Source organism: Ipomoea triloba, chromosome 3, assembly GCF_003576645.1.
Source record: "Ipomoea triloba cultivar NCNSP0323 chromosome 3, ASM357664v1".
In the NCBI taxonomy this organism is placed as follows: domain Eukaryota; kingdom Viridiplantae; phylum Streptophyta; class Magnoliopsida; order Solanales; family Convolvulaceae; genus Ipomoea; species Ipomoea triloba.
Genome location: NC_044918.1, coordinates 1516491 through 1536092, shown reverse-complemented (window position 1 = coordinate 1536092; position 19602 = coordinate 1516491). Strand labels below are relative to the sequence as shown.

The 19602-nt window shown below is 36.0% G+C and overlaps 2 protein-coding genes and 1 non-coding gene across 3 annotated transcripts; 1 reads left to right on the top strand and 2 right to left on the bottom strand.

Annotated features, from left to right (window-relative positions):
- Positions 1-2161: 2161 nt before the first annotated feature.
- On the bottom strand, positions 2162-4431 carry LOC116011874 (calcium uniporter protein 2, mitochondrial). The gene is made up of 2 exons (XM_031251292.1): positions 3768-4431; positions 2162-2867 (listed from the first exon to the last, which is right to left on the bottom strand). The coding sequence occupies exons 1-2, from the start codon at positions 4347-4349 to the stop codon at positions 2421-2423; spliced, it is 1029 nt and encodes a 342-aa protein (XP_031107152.1). The 5' UTR covers positions 4350-4431; the 3' UTR covers positions 2162-2420.
- Positions 4432-10234: 5803 nt separating this feature from the next.
- On the bottom strand, positions 10235-12049 carry LOC116014499 (UPF0496 protein 1-like). Its single transcript, XM_031254567.1, has one exon. The coding sequence runs from the start codon at positions 11833-11835 to the stop codon at positions 10663-10665; it is 1173 nt and encodes a 390-aa protein (XP_031110427.1). The 5' UTR covers positions 11836-12049; the 3' UTR covers positions 10235-10662.
- Positions 12050-12487: 438 nt separating this feature from the next.
- Positions 12488-12559, top strand: TRNAD-GUC. The gene has a single exon. It is a non-coding gene; the product is annotated as a tRNA-Asp (tRNA).
- The last annotated feature ends 7043 nt before the right edge of the window (positions 12560-19602 follow it).

Genomic DNA, 19602 nt, shown 5'->3' with positions numbered 1-19602 from the left:
TCTCGAGTCACATTGCTGCTTAAGGGTCAGGAGAGGGAAATTAAAGCAGTAGGCACATGAACCATGGTGTAGAAATTCCAGGGACAGGTAGGTCAAATTCAAAATTTAAAAAATGTCGGCAAAAATGACGCTACGAACAACAATATAATGAAGGTATCATAAAAAGGGCAAATCAACGCCTGAATATATATATATATATATATTTCCCTTTTTTCAGCCTTATGATGGTCCATCACTTTTATTTTAATTTGTAATGAACATAACATTAAAGAAGGATTCTTTCTACATAGAGTACCAATCTGGACATGTGTCTTTGAACCCCTCATGTATGAAAACTGTACAGAAAAAGGTGAGTTTAATAAATGATTGACTTGTCCATATGACCAAACTTCATTGAATATGTTATAGCATGTGTTATAAGATTACTTTGGATTCGGTCTAGATTATGATTTATAGAGATTTTTAACGTAATATGATGTATTTTTACACGAATTAATTAAAATCATTACTCACAAATTTTTTTAGCATAGTGCATTCTTATAATAGTTGATCATATGCAATTTGAAAGGTAACTCCTTGTTAACTTCAATGTTTCAAGTTACACTTTTTATAGGAATTGTCTACTGACCTTATTGATTTAAGTCGGTCAACTATGGACAATCTAAATTGTTTTACTTCCTTATGATCATTTGTCAACTAACATCCAGTTAGGGTTACACTATGAGTTTCATATAGAACACACATTTGGATAACGACTGATTGTTTTAAGATATTGGGATGGACCGCACGAGCTTAGCTAGACAGTATCTGGGAGAAGAGATTAATATTCGAACATCGATAGCAACAGTGTAGAGATTATGCTCAAAATATACAAATCTCTTATACACATTGATATTTAGTTCTGTATGCTGATGTGTCATTAAGTTACCGTAATTTACACCCAGAGGTTTAATAAGTTGAAGGGTTATGGTTGAGGGAGAATGTGCATGAGAAATCAATGGGAATTAAATGAGCATGTGCAGTCCACATGGTGTGCTTCCAACTTACAACTATACAAGTGTTAAAGTCTGAAAGGAATAGAAGACAAAGAAGCCGCCAACAGTGGCAGAGATTCATCGATCAATCATTCAATTCTCTGATTAGAAGTGTCTACTTCACACCGCCCTACTTAGCACTTGCATGTTCTCCACATGATCCCATCCAATTGCCTTATAATTCAAGCCTCACCTCCTAACATTAGTGACAATGTGAAAAACTAATTTTTTTTTTCTAATATTATTAACTTTAAATTTAATGTTTATTAAATAGATATTAAACTGAATGATCAAGTTTGGAACAAAATCAATAGTCACAATCATTTATGGTGAAATTGAAAGTCGATGATGAAAATTATCAGATCAAACGTTTATCACCACTTAAGAGTTAAATGTTACATTTCGATAGTAAAATGCTGAACTCAGTCGCCCAGTAATATGCTATTTATTAAATGTTTTTATTTGTATAATAATAATAACAACTATATATGAAATGTGGGCTATGTGGCCCATGCCTCGTATAGTATGTAAGAGTCGATGAGTATTAAAAGGGTGGTATACTAACCATGAGCCCTGCAGAAAAATTATGGGCTCCAAACTTTATAGTTTATACTACATATAAATATGGGGAGCAAATTAAAGAGCCCATTTCAAAGCATTTGACTCTTAAAAATCATTTTTCAGATGACATTGTTTTGTAGTGTTTTGTAATGTGCAAATGTTTAGTAACGCCTACATTATTCTGTGGACCCAAGTCTACCTTACAAAATGGATCTCGAGTCCAAAATATACAATTTACATACTGAATGTTCACAATTCGAATTATGAACATTCAATATGTAAATTGTGAACATTCAGTAGATAAATTGTGATCGGTGGCATGGTACAACTGTTTATCATGTCCAGGTGGATCGCTACTTGACCATGTATACTAGTCAATCGTTCCAAACCCACCTAGTAATCTAGTATCATCCCATTAGGATTAATAAAAGCACAATCACTCACCAAGACACCAAATCCGACAAATTTTTCTATAGACCATGAATAAAAGATTATTTTTAATATACTAAAAATATATTATTTATACACTAAATGTACCAATATAATTACACACCACTTACCATCTATGTCATTAAAATTTGATGTCATTGAAAAATCTCTCCAATATTATACAGAGCCGACTAAAAAGAAAAAAAAAATCACCTAAGAAAACCAAATAATGGAGAAATAAAAAAAAAAAAAAGAAAAAAAAAGAAGTAATAATACAATTTTTTTTTTCCAAAACAAAACTTTCGGTACGATAATTATCTTGCGTCAATTCATACCTTTGTCCTCTACCTAATTAACAATCCTTAAAATGTAACTTCTCCCACCATATCCATACAACTATGAAGCAGAAGACTTCGAAACACTCATCAGCGAGTAAGGATTACAACTCTTTTTGAGCTGATTATACCTATCAACATCGAAACTGTGAACCCTAATCAACCCTTTCTTCTTCGCATCAACCCTGGATTGAAAGAACCCTTCAAAAGACGGCTCTTTTGACGTTCTTAAGAAGAACCCATAGGCACCCATGGCGTAGATTGATGTAATGTAGAAACAAATGGGCTCCATCACGTCCCACGTTAGCTCCCAGAATGTTAACCTCATTAACACCGCTGTCTGAACCACCAGGTAGCCCAGCCCGGCCCGAAGCTCTCTCCTCGCCATGGATTCTGCTCTCTTCTCTATTGCTGCCATTTGCGTCTCCATCTCCTCCAACTCCTTCGTTCTTGATTCGTCGGGCTGGGCTTTGGGCCTTGGTATTAGACCTTCAATGGCTTTTATAACCTATACACACACAAAAAAAAACCAAGCGTTTGGATATATAAAGTCTTGTTTATACTGACTTAGTTACAAAAATTTACAAGTTCCACTCTTAACAGACACATTCTTAATTTAAACTGGTCTTTAGCTTTAGACACCCTAAACTTATTGGCTAAGATCACAAGATGAAATTTATCCAATACAGACCGTCCCGCTGACAGTCTGATAGTAAATTTTTTTTTTCTCTTTAGTGTAGCCAAAATTCTAAGTCACATTAAGTAGATGTATGTACCATTTGGGTTTTTTTTTTTTAACAGAGATTTAATGAGGTGGGCCAAATTTAATTATGGAATATATATTTAATTAATATAATTTAGAGATGGCCGGATCGGAGAGGATATTTGAAAGAAAGGTTTGGAAAACAATATATATAATCCAAGTGATATGAATATGATCCACTCCCAAATAAATAGCCATCTCGTTTGGTTCGATCACTTTCCTGTCCAAGAAAACATGCAAAAAAACACACAATACAATGAAAACTATCAGTTCTCGGTAGTCTCAGGATTCTGGAAAACGAAATGGCTAAGAAACATCATCGTATCATATCAAATCTAGTATGAATTGAATTGCAGTACGGATCAATGTCGGACGTACGGTCTTCTTGGGTTAGTTAACTCTATCAGATGTTAAGAATGAATGGAATAACAAAAAGCAAAAACTTGTATAAGATCGCTTCACGGATCTTAATTCATGAGTCTGATCGGATCAAAATAATTTGGGTCATAAATTAGTATTATGAGTTGATTTTTGTTTGGTTCTTTTGATCCAAATTATATTAATCCGACCTGTTTCATGAATTGAGACATGTGAGACTATCTGATGCTCAAAATATTATAAATATAATCAAAATTGGTTACCAACCTGATGAGGTTTGAGGAAAACGACGTTCCCAAGGACGATGACGGCGCCGGAATCGTCCAACGTTTTCGCGAATTCCAGGCCTTGATCGGAATCCGAACAGGAATCACGGCAAATCCCGATGAACTCCGAGTAGGAAATGTGATTCTTTTCGATTCCCCGGAGAATCATTTTCACCCTTTCAAGCTGCGACAACCGGAGGAGCTTCCTCGCCTCAACCGTCGTCATATTACACTCCGGCTCCGTTTCCGGTTTCACCGGCGGAGGGATGAGACCCTCCAGCCGGATCCTATCCCGGGAAATATCCATCCCCCGGAGTTTCTCCAGAAGCTTCTCTCCGCCGCCGAACGACGCCGGCGCCGGCGCCGGCAACCCCCCGACGGATCCATACGCGGAGGGGCGGTGCATGAAGCGGCGGAAAACGCCGTCATCTAACGCCTTATCATGAGAGATTCTCTCGGGTCCCGGCGGGATCCGGGTCTTCACGGCGACCCGGGACGTAGAAATCCGGCAATCCGTCAAATTAGGGTTAGCAATCCTACATGCCCTTAGAAACTGCCGGGCCAAATTCTTCTTGAACTCCATTAATGGAAGAAACAACAAAAAGCTTTCACCTTTAACTATATCTTCAAAAATGGCGAATTATATTATAATGTTGTAAAACAATCCACACCGCCGTGTATATATATAGCCGGGTAACCCTGGGTCCGAATACTTCCACGAATACGGGCTCCATTCCATCACCAATCATCCACCGTTGATCACTTATAATGAACGGCTACAATTCCAAATCTCAACACTTGGTTGGTACATGGTGGGGTAGAGGAGAGCCAAGTTTAGTAAAAGTACTAGAAGATCAGATAAAATTTCATTACGTATGATATTACTGGAATTGGAAATGGAATTAAGGATAGGCATTAAATGTGGAATGTTCATAGGCTAAACGCAAACGTGTCGCCACATATTTCATATTCCGCATATACGAGCCCGAGAGGGACGAGGAAACTCGACTGCGCGTTCATTGAATAGTGGGACAGGGTTTTTTTGGTCATTTCACTTGTTTCGGGTATTGGCCAGGGAAGGCAATTACATTTTTTTAGATATAAAAAAATTAAAACTATATTTTAAAAATTTAAGGATTACAAAAAGGCTAGCCGTGGTTGCGTGCAAGCATTACGTGGTATAATGCTAATGATAATCAAATTGTAATATATTGTAATGTTACTCGAGATAAGATATTGACAGAAATTTAAACTCGTTATTTGTAAATACTTGAATTATATTTCACTAACTTAATCATTTATTTAGCGATATATATTAATATTATTTATGCAAATAACGCTTCGATTGAAGTAATTAATATTATATATTTATATATACTAATTATGATATGATTCAGATATTTTTTTGATTTGAAGAGGTGAGTATATATACAGATCAGATTAGGTATATTCACTATATTGTATTATAGATTTGAATAATTAATGAGAATTTGAAAATATTATAATAAAATATTGATGTTAATATAATTATAATTAAAGCATGGAATTAATTACTGCAATGATTATTATCATAAATAAACGGTACGATTTATTGGGATTAAATTATATTCTTCTGATCTTCTTCTTGTTTTTACATAAAAAGATAGCAAATACATATAATGCTTTTGTATAAAATCTTAATTTAAAAAAAATAGAAATATTTAATTGTTAAACAGAACTTTTTAATCCAATATGATGTACATCGTTGATTAGAGTACACAAGTTAAGCCTTTCCCTATATTAAAGGACTCAACTTGTATATATAATAGTGCAAACCTAGTTCCTACATCAATGTGGGAGAAGTGCAATTACAAAGTTTTTCTACATTCATTTCAAACTCAAATGGATCTATTTTGAGAATCAATTTTTCATTCACATATTATCCGTTTTGAGCGTACAATATATTAATCTATTCATCTCACTACGAAGAATATGAATATACTTTCACCCAACCCAAATCAGAAGTGAACCCCAAATATATTTGTAGCACAAAATAGCCACTTTCTACACCATTTTATGCTAAAAATTCCAACATAGACTGTACATTAGCATTCATAGTTGCACATTTTCGTGATAAACAAATGCATTATTAGCAATACTATTGTGATTCCAAAAAGGCACATATTTTGTATTCTAACATTCATTGTTATCCATTTTTACAATAAACAAACCCACTATCAATATAATCATGTGTCCAAATTAAAAAGACACGACTAGTTGACCAGTGCCTCTCTATTATTATTTAATGTCTCTTATAACCATCCCTTTGATTTTGTATGTTAAGGTAAAATTTGAATTTGTGTTGATCAAGTTTGTCACAAATAAAACCATATTAAATTATTATTGGGCATATATAAAGTGAGGCATGGCACAAAATTATAACTAGAATAATTGAGATGGAAGATTCGTGAAGAATATAATCAGCACGCCATAGAAGGAATGAACAGAAAGTAAGCGTGCAATGTACACAAGATGAAGAAGATATATATGGATGAGCATTATTGAGCAACATATTCATCCTTTTGCTTAATTATATTATTTATTTAAGAGCGGAGGGCAGGCCGGATTGGATTCTCATTCTTGGAATTCAAGTCGGAGCCACATATAATTTTGACCTTTCATACGTTTCAACTATTGGCATATATATTGCCAAGTGCCAACTTGCCATTATATACATAAAATATTTCATAACCCCTATATATTCTCTACCGCCATATCATATACGGAGTATATACATATATATAATCATGTGAGAACAATGTCTAGAATTTATGGACAAATTTAAACCATTGATCTAGTAGATCTAACAGTTGAAAATAAATCAAATTTTGTAATATTTATGAAAATGACCTGCTTATTTTTTCTTAATTTTCATCCTTGGATTTGTTCAAGAGTTCTCATCTGGAGAGTGATTCTTTTTCTTGATTTTCCTTGAATTTATCCACAAGTTCTCACCTGGAGAGTGTAAAAGTTAATGAAAAATGCGGTGAAATTTTCATAATTACGACGGTGTATTTGGTAACGTTGAATTGTGCATCCGGAGATAAGAGATAATACATTTAGGATCTATAATAGTGCATGCACTCACATGTGTGCACTATTTGTTATTTACATGTACAATATCAAGGGTTTTCAAATGCCCCGTCATATAATTACAGAAATGTCATTGTATTTTTCCATTTTCTCATTAATTTCTAATTAACTTAATTTGATTATCCTATATGAATGGATTAGATCGGTCTGCACGTTATCATGTAACAACTATTAGTTTTTATTTCAATCTGATTATATACATATCATATATTTGAGAGATGTAGGTAGATAGAGAAAATAAAAAGGAGAATACAATGCTATAATGTGCATGTCAATCAAATTAAAGAATGTATATATACATACGCACACCCACATATATAGATCTGATGATATAATTCCACCTAGCTAGCTAGCTACAAGATGATATATATGCTTCATGAGTTCATGCCTTATCAACCATTCATCGTTAACCTTTAGATACCACTGGGTCACTACATAAGGTAGTTGTTCTTAATTCACTGATAAGGATTTAGAATATATTTTGTACCTGTTCAATAGAAAGTTTAAATCCAAAAAAAAAAAATAATAATAATAAAAAATTAAAAAAAAAAAAGAAAAAAAAAAAGCATAGAACACCCTAAAATATCAATCAACAAAAAATACTCTACCTATTGTAGTTATTAGTACAAAAATACATAGTCGATTATATATTAAGTACGGTCAATACTAGTGATACCAATACCTAATACAAAGTTGCTTCACTTCAGGAAATCTTGCTATTTTCGTCCAAAAAAAAAATGTTGTTCGGTAATTTATAAAAAATCACAACTTTCCGTCGCAAATAGGAATGGACGGAAAGTTGGACGGATTTCCATCCAACACGCCATTGTTGGACGAAATTTTCGACCGACATTAAATGTTGGATGGAAATTCCGTCAGCAGTTGCGCATTGGACTGAAAATCAAATTGACCATTAGGTGAAATGCAAAATGGTAGGTATTACTATATATAACATTATTGTTAAACGGAAATTAAAATATTTAAGCTTCTATATGCATATTTCAGCTTATTTTCTTCAAATTTTGCTCAAAACGATAAAGTTTTTAAACAGCACCCTACTGCCGTTCAAAACCCTATTCTCTAAACACTTAAGTTGCAGCAAACACAACAAGCTTGTTCACCATAGTGAATTGTTATATAATCGAGTACTATTGACACTAGTAATATTAGTACTTAGTACAATGGTGCAACAAATTCAATTAGACCTACAAGTTCGCTATCACAATTTCTTAAAATACACATTTATTATTTTATATTAAATCTCAACCCGATTGTAATGTACCCACCCCACATAGTGATGTCGGAGAACAAATAAAGAGCATCTAAAGAAGCGATACGGGTGAGGAGCGCCATTAGTTACAAATCTAGGACGATAGCCGCCATAGCTAATCCAGATAGATAGAATTGAATTGAAGCAAACAGATAAGAGAATACTGGCTAGCCAGTAATGTCTAGTACTAGTGTTGTACGTTTTATGAAAAACCTGAATCATTATTTTGTAGGCATATATTCTCGTTTGGAAGACGTTTGCGGATCATATTTACGTAAAGGTTAGATTATGGCCCTTGCATGCATGCATGCATGCATTTATTCATAAAAAGTTAGGCATGGGAGTTGAATGGTTGTGATTTGATGATGATAAAGCTTAGTTTTACAACTACTGGATGGATTTATTAGTCTAGAGCATTCTGGAAATGCGTGCACGAATGAGATGGAATGTGTGTTCATTTTCATCCAAAGTTCGACGTGAAAGCAATGGAATATATGCATATATAATTGATGGATATATTAGAGATTGATTCGGGTCAATACCGACACAAGGAGAAGCAAAGATGACCCGGAGAGCAACCTAGACTCGAGGCGACTTCGGCCTCAACTCGAGGAAGCCCCGGCCCAAGGCACACACGGTCCAAGTTATTACAACCAACTTTCCCTTTTCGGGGCAATTAGAAGGCTATTAATATAAATATAAATTTTTACATAATTGTCTTATGGACTGTGGAGACATTCTTCTCCTTTCTATACCTTTGTCTTTTACTATTATCTTTTATCTACTTATTTATCCTTTAATTATTAGATTTATTGATTTGCGCCACCCGAATTAATTAAATCTATCAATTATAATCCAATGTCGTACGTGTATTAATTTTTTAGTACACTACCATATTTATAATTTGTTCAAATTAGCCCTATATCACAGAGCTTGTTTCAGATATTTGGTTTAGCCTTTTTGTTTTGTTTTCTTTGGGCTAGTTTGATGGGCCCAAATTGCAGACAGGCCTGTGTAAAATAATTGGTTACTGGCAATCTATTTTAGGATACACGAGCTTAGCTAACTTTTTTAGTAGGACTGTATTTGAGACAAGAGACTAAAGTTCAAACAGTATAAAATATGCGCACCGACATTTGGCTCTGACCCAAATTCACATCGAGGTGGAAGGTCCTTGAGGTTGAGGATTCAACCTCCTCTAGGGAGTGATAAAGAGTTCCATATTTGTTATCAAATTTTGTTTGTTGAGGTAAACTCTTTCGGTACTTGTTGTTCTAGAAAATTCACATGTGAAATCTTGCTTACAGCAGTCTAAAACCCTTCTATTTTAAGGAGTTTATTTTTTTAGTACTACAATCTAACCATATACATAGTATCTGCTCAAACAACATGATAATGCCAACATCCTGAGACCTTCTATTTTAAGGAGTTTATTGTTAAGCTTTTAGTTGATATATCCTGAAATATGTAAGTCAATGCATACGTCTTAATGAGCCAACAACTCAAATCTGGTTTCTTTATTATATGCAAATTTTGGTGATGCATGCTTACTTGATTCCCAAGCCAAATGTTGTTGTTTGAATTCAAGCATGCAACTGCCCTGTAGTCATGTACTATATAATACACCATTATATTCTTTCTTGACAAATGCCATCATTGACTTACGTACCAATCCTTATATCAATTGTCTGGGGAGAAAGAAGCCATCTTTTCCCAGGCCACAATTATGATGAACATATACTCGTGATATCCACATAGTAGGAGGAAGAAAGGCAAGCCCGAATTGATCCTATTATGAACATCTTGAAATATTAATAAAAAAGTTAGGCTATGAGATGCAATCTTTTTAAGAAAAGCCTCTTTTACTAGAAAGGGAAAAGATGGATGTGAACTCCTAGCTCTGCAATTAATGAGCTCTCTCTCAAAGCTCACATTTCAATGAATCAATTCAAGAACTCATTTCCTTTCCCCAAAAAGAATGGCAAGGAGAAACATAGTCCTTCTAGGTGCTATTGCATATTCATACATCTACACTATATTCTATTATGCATCCTTCATCCATGGCATTTGACATCTCAATCTGTAATACTATTGAACAATTGCAGAAACATGAATCACCAGAACTGACCATAACACTATAGTTTATTGTGAGTAATTAATATCTAACAAGGAGTCCATATAAAATTATAGACCCAATCATGGCATATATGGCTAATCTTTACAAAGAACAAAAAGAATCAACAATACTATTGGCACCACAAATGGCAAATTCAGCTGAGGCGATCCCAACCAAGTTGGTCTAGCATTTCGCCCCAACTAGGTTGGTCTAGCTGTTCTCTTGTTAGCCACAAAGTCACAGGTTCAACTCCTCGTGAGAGTGTCCTTTTAGCCTTCTTAGTTTGAGCGGAACAGCTATGGATAACTTAAGCTGATTTACCTTTTTATGGTACTGCGTACTCACGAGTGGTTGCGGGTTTCTCTCGACATCACAGAATCACTCAAAGAGCATACCATTTCCTGAACTGCTAGAGCTAGCTTGATTATTAATCTTTCTCAGTATAACAGTCCTTGCCATCCTTATATGCTGCCTGCAATTATCTGCATGCACATTCAAGATCTCAACTGTTTTCATGAAAGAATCCACATTCTTCTTGATATCCTCCATTGCAATCTCCACTGCTTCACTTTGCAGCATGGCAAAATCTGCAGTGTTCATCAATCCCTCAATCAAAATCTTGAATTTATCCACCAAAACCTGAATGTCATCCAAGTCTTTGATCATAAATGTACCCCAAGCCCCCATAGTGTTCAGAATATCCCTCTCCTTCTTCAGCTCATTCTCGTACTTTTTCCACAAATTGTTGATCCATTTCCCCACGGTCCCGAGCGGCACCGTCGCCGCCGCCGCCAACGCCGTCACGACCGGCGGCGCCGTCACGGCGGCGGCCACGATGGAGCAAACGATGGCCGAGACGAACACGGTCGCGAAAATCGCGCTCGAGATTCTCCGCCACGTCTTCCTCCGCCGCAATTTCTTGTCAAGATTCCTCTTTTTCTCCCTCAATTTACTCAACATCGATTCTTGCTTCGTATACATTACGCGAAACAACGAAAAGAATTTCTCCGTGAACGGGTCGCCCGCTTCCTTGAACATCCTCAGCTGTTCCAAAGTCTCCGAGTATGGCTCCCGGGTCGGGTTATCGGATCCTCGATTTTCTTCCTCGAATTTCTGCAGGGCGAATTTGAGGATGGATTGGGTGGATTGGGCGCGGGCGAGGCAGCCTTCGAGGGCGGTGCAGAAGCTCATGGTGTGGCGGCTGTTGTCGAGAAATTCCTTAACGAGATCGAAGAGGTCCGGGTCTTTCCAGATGTCGCGTTTGCTCTCGAGGATGAAGTTGACGACTTCGTGGTTCATGTCGAGGAAGCAGAGGGTGACGTCGCGGAGGGATTGGATGGAGAGGGCGCGGTGGTCGTCGAGGTTGCCGGCGACGGAGTTTATGGCTGCGGTGGCGCGGGATTGGAGCGTGGAATCGAAGGCTCTAAAGGTTGGATCTTTTTGGCAGGCCATTAGGTAGGAGGTCAACTCTGTGGAGATATCGAAATTGGAGGAGATTGTTGCCGGTGCATTAGTGTTGTGGGATCTTGGTTTGCAGAAGCGATTGCCCATTTCTTCAAGAATCTGAGTAGGATGAATCTGGGGATTTAGAGAGTAAAACTGGAAATTGTGAATAGATCAGTGGTGACTATGCTCTAGCCTCCAGAAGCTTGAGTTGGGAGCTAAGACGAGTGGAGGTGAAAGACGTAGTCAACGAGGGAGTTTCCTCGATGGGCAGCCGCCACAGCCGGAGAAAAAAGCCACACCCGCGTTGATAGTTGACATTTCAACTAGAAAATTCCCAAGCTGATTATATTGTTTAATGATTATGTTCTTTACCTAGTAATTACTATCTCACTCCCATTTTAATTGTCTGGTTTATTTTAACTTTTAATCTAATTTTTTATAATATTAATTTTAACATTAATATATAAAATTTATATATTTAGAAACTACATTAAAAATACTATTAAACACAAAAAATAAATTTAAAAATAATAAAAAATTACTAAAGAAAATAAGTAATGAAGAAATAGTTGATTTGACCAATGGGGTAAAGTGGACAGAGAGTACTAAATATATAAATTAGACTCCCGACCAGTTTATTGTCATATTGAGTTGAATAGATCAATTATGGATTTATGTAATGCACGGTAGAGTCGGTGGTTTTTCTTGTCACATAGAAAACGAATTTATACATTTATTGAAGAAACAGGAACACAAGGTCGTTGTAGTATAGTGGTGAGTATTCCCGCCTGTCACGCGGGTGACCCGGGTTCGATCCCCGGCAACGGCGTTTTATTGTGGTCTTTTTTTAAAATTTCATCTCGATATCTAATTTCTAGACCATTAGTGGGTTATGGGTATGACCCCAAACAAATAGCGGCGGCCCATTACACTGGACGGCCCAGCAGTGCAGGCTTCAACTTTTTTGAGTCCAATCACCTTAAGACTTGTGAGTTGTGATTTCTTGGTCATCTTGGGAACAAAGGGATGAGAGCATAATTCTTGTGCTTCAATTAGTTTTTTTTTTTTTTTTTTTTTTTTGAGTGCTTCAATTAGTAGTTATTTAAAAATAAACTTTGTTATAATTAGTGGAAAGCAACCCAAAGCCCTATCACGGGCAAACTATGCCATGGACTCGGGTAATGGTACCTGGAGTTATCATATTATGTGTCAACAAATACAATATGAACCATGTGCTCTTTCTTTGAATTTAAAACTCACACGTTCTTAAGTTGCATTGCTCTCTCTTTACAAATTAAAAGTCAATTCGCCGATATATAATTATCTATACCTAAGACGTGTAATCATAAAAGTATGAAACAGGAATTCAACTAACCCAACTAATTAATTTAATAATAAATCCACATCAGAGTTTGTCAAGAAGCTTTCATTAATTAATGAACACTTCAAAAGTGTTACATTGGCCACAAATGTCAAATGTATGATTAGATAGCATCTTCAATCTTGTATCCACACTATTATTAATAATATTATTATTATGCTAACCACAATAATAGGAATGGTCTCTTAATGGTGACGAATCAAATCAACGACTAATCCTCGGATGAATTGAACTTGAGGCACTTATCTTCCCCAAGGCAGACTTAATGTAGCAACCACCATTCCAGATAACCCTCTCACACTCGCAGATTCATTGGATTGTGGATTTCGGAGCGACACGGAGTTGGGAATCTCTAGTTTGAATCCAAACAAAGATTTGGTGTCTCCTATTTGATTCTTACTATGAAGATTTTACGTTTTGGAATGGAAGACTATCAAATCAGAAGTTTCCTCAGACAGCTGGTCTTATCAGCACCCAATGTTATCACCCCCGTCACATGACTCACGTGCTGCCCGGTCCTTCTTGTACGTGGCTTTCAGTCTTGTTGCTTCATTTATCTTCAATTCCCACAACCACTTTTAATTAGGTCATCTTCCAATATCCAAATGTCACACGCTATTAGTTATGGATGCCCTTCATTTAATTGCCAATTGTTTAGCACAATGGGTTTGATAATTTGTAAGAGAATTGCAAATGTATCTGATGAGGATTATTCCCCTGATAGCCGTGCGTGAATGATGGTCGGAAGCAGACCAATTCCGTGAGTGGAGTTTGAAACGACTTTCACTGACTCATCATGATCATCCTCTCGACCATTTCAGTTATCGAACTTCGCTGGAGGGCAGCGTACGCAGGTGCTCCAACAATCATTGTGTCCTCGCTTAATCAGGTCGGGACCGACCTATCGACCTAATTCCAGCAATAGAATCCAGTACCTTCAAGATTAATATATATTAGGTCACATGGTTAAGCCCCCTTGAGCCTCGGCCTGAGCCTATGCATGGGTTCCACGTGTCGTTCATGCCACAAGACCAGCTCCCTCCTCTTCCCTATACATACCACATTTATTACTGAGGGGAGACTTTTTGACTACTCCTATACGCTAATTATATGCTCGGGAACCTCTAACCCACGAACTGTCACGTGCTAGGTAAAGGGACCGGAACCGACCCCAGCATCATATCTCAGCTCGTAGTTAATACCGCCCGTATATACATACCACATCAACATCTATAAAATTATAGGTTCATCTGAGTTGAATTCAAATTAAAAATATTATGTTGATTGTGTTTTAAATTTTATCTTAAACGGCTTGATTTGAGATAGGTGCTATGAAATATTAAAACTAAATAAAAGTAGCATGTAGCTCAATATCAAGAGGTCGCAGGTACAAATTACAGTGAGAAGTTCTTATACTTTCTTACCGAGAACATTGACTTTTTGTGTTTCAATAGATTGAGAAAGTATACATGGACACATACTATATTGTAATAAAGTTAGTAGTACTTTAAAAAATTGCACTAAAAAAATAAAAAAGATTGTGAATGTGTGCATAATGATGGACAAAACGTTACATGGTGTACGTATTGAAATCTTATATCCTCAATGACACTTCTACGTATAGTCTTCAATATCTTTAATTTTTTTTTCCCTTTTTTGGATTAAATTACAGGAGCACTCAATTTACCTCAATTGCTGGACAATAGAATATTCCTAGGCCTAGCAACTCCGAACATGTTTTCATTCCTTATTATCTGGAAGATGACAAGAGGAAATAACACAATTATCCTCAATCATGAAAGAGAGATAGTCTTGTTAATAGATTTGTGACTCAATTTTGTTCTAACAAATATCAACATAAATAATCAGTTTGGTTGCCGTGAATGGCCGTGAACTCTTGTCCCTTAAGAGAAGTTGAGAGTTTGAACCCCCTCTTGTATGAAAAACTGAATTGGTCATCACTGATTCTTGCTTAGGACACTGGTCGTCTGACCCAAAAAAAAGAAAAACATAAATTAATTTTTTTAAAAAGTAGGATATTTTCAATTGCACAAAACATTGGCCAAACTCCATCCTCAAAATTCCCCATGCAGAATTAGAGCAATAATATAATTATTCAATGGATCTCTGCGGGCAATGGCGGCCCCAAGGCTTCTCGAGGCTCTTATATTTTTCCTCTTTCTCTTTCATGAATTATATACCTCGTCCGTACTGATTATGAAAATTGGGACCCACAAAACATTATCTTAAAATCCTTAACACTCCCCATTAATGCAATCAAAGCCAAAATATCAATTCGACATTTCCATTGATCATATCTCAGTTGCCTGCCAGCCTGGCACCCTCACACTCTCACAATTCAATGCCTGCCTCTGGTCTAATATAATGGGACTCACCTGTTTTGCTTAATTGGAAATTTCAGACCAATTCATGTTTTAACCTACTTGACTTTTTTTTTTCTTGCTTCAGTTGAGAAAGTAATTATGAACAGATATTGTATTGTAACAGAATCAATAGTACTTAAAAAAAACTATTCATGAAGTAATTATGAACAGATATTGTATTGTAACAGAATCAATAGTACTTAAAAAAAACTATTCATGGTACTCAATATAAGAAATTGAGATTAAAAATATGTTTGAACAGTCTATGGAGACCTAGCTAGCTTTTTCAACAATCTATGGTTTAATCAAGTTGAAAAAGTTAGGTCTCCATGAACAAAATTTTATGTTTGAATATTGAAAGAACTTCTCAAGTAAGGCATATATGGTTGAAAGATTAGGGATTTTATTTTCTACCACGGTGGACTTTCTAACTACCCATCAAAATTGGCTGGAAATACTACATATCTTTAGTAGGTGCAGAGATTTTCAATATATAGCCAATGAACTGAACTTTCTACCTATCCATCAAAGTTGGCTAGAGGTTGTGCATGGTTAGAAATTGATAATTTTTAGCTATAGGGTGTCCTCTCATTTGTAGTGTTGTAAAAATCGACCTAGAAGCCGACGAAGCGCTAGGCGCCCTTAGGCCGAGGCGGCGATTTCAGCCTTAGGCGGTTTTTAGTTAGTTGACCAACTAGGCGCCCTAGGAGTCGAGTTTGGTGCCTAACTTGGCCGAGTAAGCGTCCAACTCGGCCAATAATTAGCTAGCACTCGACTCGATCGAGCGATTTTTTTCATTTGCTTGCTCGGCTACTTCTTTTCTATGTTCCTTCAAACATGTACTTAACTAACCATGCATGTAACTATGTAGTTGACTAGTTTGGGGATTATAACTGTCTAGTATAGAGTTAAACAAGTGGAGACAATATAGTCATATTACTCAGTCCCTAGGCGGGCCACTAGATGACCATCTAGTGCCTAGCGCCTTCTGAAACATTGCTCTTGAATAATTTGCAGGCAAGCAAGATTTACCTACTGTATACTCTCAAGTAGTGTCTGTGGTTTCCCTATAAAAAAAAAATCTATGATAATATTAAATAAACATGGTATAGCTTTTAAGTTTCTTCCCATTTGGTTTGAGTGGCATAAAAAGGGCCGGGGGTCCATTTCCTGCCTGCCATTACCAAACAGATTTTCAATCCATGAATGGCAAAGTCTGGTAAAGCTGTGGAGTTTAGGTTTCTTGGTAAAGAAAGGCGGCAACTTTGAGAGTGGCAGTGACAGTAAAACTAATAAAATACACATAATCATGCATGAGAAAACAAACAACGCCAAGTCCTACGACCGTGAGACAAAAGGCACCCAACAGTAAATTAAGGAGTGGAGGGGAAAACACGAGACAAAAACATGTTGATAAGTGCCATAATGTTTTGGTTAAACATATACGTCCAGATTAAATTATAGTCCTGTGTTGGGATTAAGGCTGTCATACTTTATTTATTTACACTTTATACGAGCCCCAAGCTTGTTATTTTAATGGCGTCCAGATTGTGGTGTCTGTTGCTGGTCTCCTCCCTCCACTCTTCCTCAGATTCGCATTAATTATCTGCATTTTTTTTCTTGACCTTCAATAACCTTAAATTAAACCTTAATTTCATCGGCATTAACAGTAACATTTTATTATGCGGTTTTTCAACGTTAATGTAATACGGAGTATTAATCTTTGTCTGTTTGGTACTGTATGTACTGTGGTGTACTGTTGGAGATAGATTGAAAAAGTAAGAATATGAATATATGATGAGATTGGGCAGGCGACGGAAAAGACAAGACGACGTCGTACTTTCCCTGAAAACTGGGCGGTTCGTTCATGCTCCCTATCTCCAATGGCCGACAACTCGTCGCCGAGGATGATTCCCGCCGCGTCGGCCCGGAGGGGGTGGTGACGTGGCGCGTTTGTATAAGCTGGGAGGTGTGGACAGGCACACTCACCTAAGATTCTAAAAAAATTCTACTTTAGATAAATCAGCTTCAATCTGTCTAGGTTCTTCATAATGGATTATTTTGATTGTAAATTGATGTAGGTTATAGTTAACCAATTCAAATTAAAAAATTCTATATACCTTGAATTTTTGTGACAAAAAGTTAAATCTGCTCATTGCAGACACAAGAAGCCTGTGCGTCCTTTATTTTGACAGGTCAATTATATATTTTTTGTGACAAATTTTATTTTTGTGATCAGTTAAATTACTTATACAGACAAAAAATTTATATACAATTTCTACTCAAAGTCAAATTTATAACATTAGGATTATGGAATTTGAATGGTCTGATAAAAAAAATGTATTTACGTGTAAGTGTGAGTGGCAGGCGGGGCCCACAGTGAGAGAAATATCGTCATTTGCGGTGGGCCCACCCCTGCAGCAGTGATCCCTCTGCTCTATAAGGAGAGCCCACCTCTCCCGTTGAAACGCAGCACCTCCACTAAATCTTTCTTCATTCTCTCTCTCTCTCTCTCTCTCTCTCTCTCTCTCTCTCTCTCTCTCTAGAGGTTTCTGGATTCTTCTTCTAAGCTTGACAGAAATGGAGATGAAGATGAAGAGCAACAGAAGGCTGTCAAGGTTTGTGAAGGAGCAAAGGGGGAGGCTTTACATCATGAGAAGATGTGTGGTCATGCTTCTCTGCTGGCGCGACTGATATCATCATCTCTCTCATCATCATCTTCAAATCCATGCATAAATCTTGCCTATATATACACTTATATCTATACATCTGGATTTGATATATGCACTCCAGGCCAGGCTATCTTGGGTGGGAACCAGTGCATTTATCAATTCCTACAGATAAGATGTTTTGTGTGAGATCAGAGTTCATGAAACTGCTCTATATCAGACAGAAGACTCCATTGGAGACTGCTTTCATACTTTGCATGGTGGTGTATGCAATTCTCAATCTCAGCTCTTTCTCATCCCACCAATATAATGTTGAATGTATATATAGTGATGATCACATGTATTAGTCTTTTTTTTTTTTTTTTTTTTTTTTTTTGGATTAGGATATGTAGCTGGTATGTATGAATGCATACCTTGGGAAAATTATATTCAAGAATCTATTGGAAGATTTATCCTAATGTTTCTTTTTTAATTTTTATTTATGGGTTTCTCATCTTTATTTCATGGTCTCCTAATGGTCTTATTAATTAAACCCTAAACTTCTTAGGACCCTTACCTTCTGGGAATTATGAGAGAATCGTTCCCATTGAAAATTCGAATCCAGGTATTTTTTTTAGGTCATTAATCCACAGTCAACCTTTTGATCACTAGCTATTTCATAGTAGCACTAATGGTCTTATATATTATTGATTTCATGAGAATGGAAGATATATTAATTCTCTCTAAATTTTACTTTAATTATTTTTAAAAAAAAACATTTAAGTTGTCAATCAGTATCAGAGCCTCTTGCATAGTTGCACCTAACATTACCTTAATGTGGATGGCCAAAATTTTGAATTTGTACTAGTTATTGTGGAGACAATATACTTACTGTACTTGATATAAACTTAAAACGTGTGTTTCCTAAAATATTTGATTTGTACCGAGTATAAGTGACGTCGGTGTCAATCAGTAGCATAAACTTTCTGGTTAATTATGTATTAAGTATTACTTGTATATAAAAAAATCACAAATTTAAATTTAAAAAAGAAAAGATATTCCCTAAAATGAGGACCAAAATAAGACTATTATTGTGTTTACCTTATAAAAGGAAACTATATAACTTTTTTGAAGCTTTGATTGAGTAATAATTATTGTACTATATAAAAGTCAAGGTTTGGTCTTGGTGTTATTATTATTATTGCATAAATTGTTAAAAGTTAGACTATACTTTAAAGTAATAATTTATCCAATATGGTGTAATAGAATTTGATCACATTGGATGTACGGAGTATATATCTTTTAACGCATATAATATAAAAGATCAAAGTTTTATCAATAGTATATATAGTTTGTCATGATAAGAAGGCACACAAGTTTATATGGAATTGAGTGAAATTATCTTTTTTACCATGATTTTCCTTTACTGGATAATTATACCACATTTCGATTTATTTAA

Coding starts and splice junctions, on each gene's coding strand:
- LOC116014499 (XM_031254567.1), bottom strand. CDS start 11,835: ATGGGCAATCGCTTCTGCAAACCAAGATCCCACAACACTAATGCACCG.
- LOC116011874 (XM_031251292.1), bottom strand. CDS start 4,349: ATGGAGTTCAAGAAGAATTTGGCCCGGCAGTTTCTAAGGGCATGTAGG. Junction 2,868..3,767: donor TTTTCCTCAAACCTCATCAG/GTTGGTAACCAA, acceptor GTGTGTGTATAG/GTTATAAAAGCCATTGAAGG.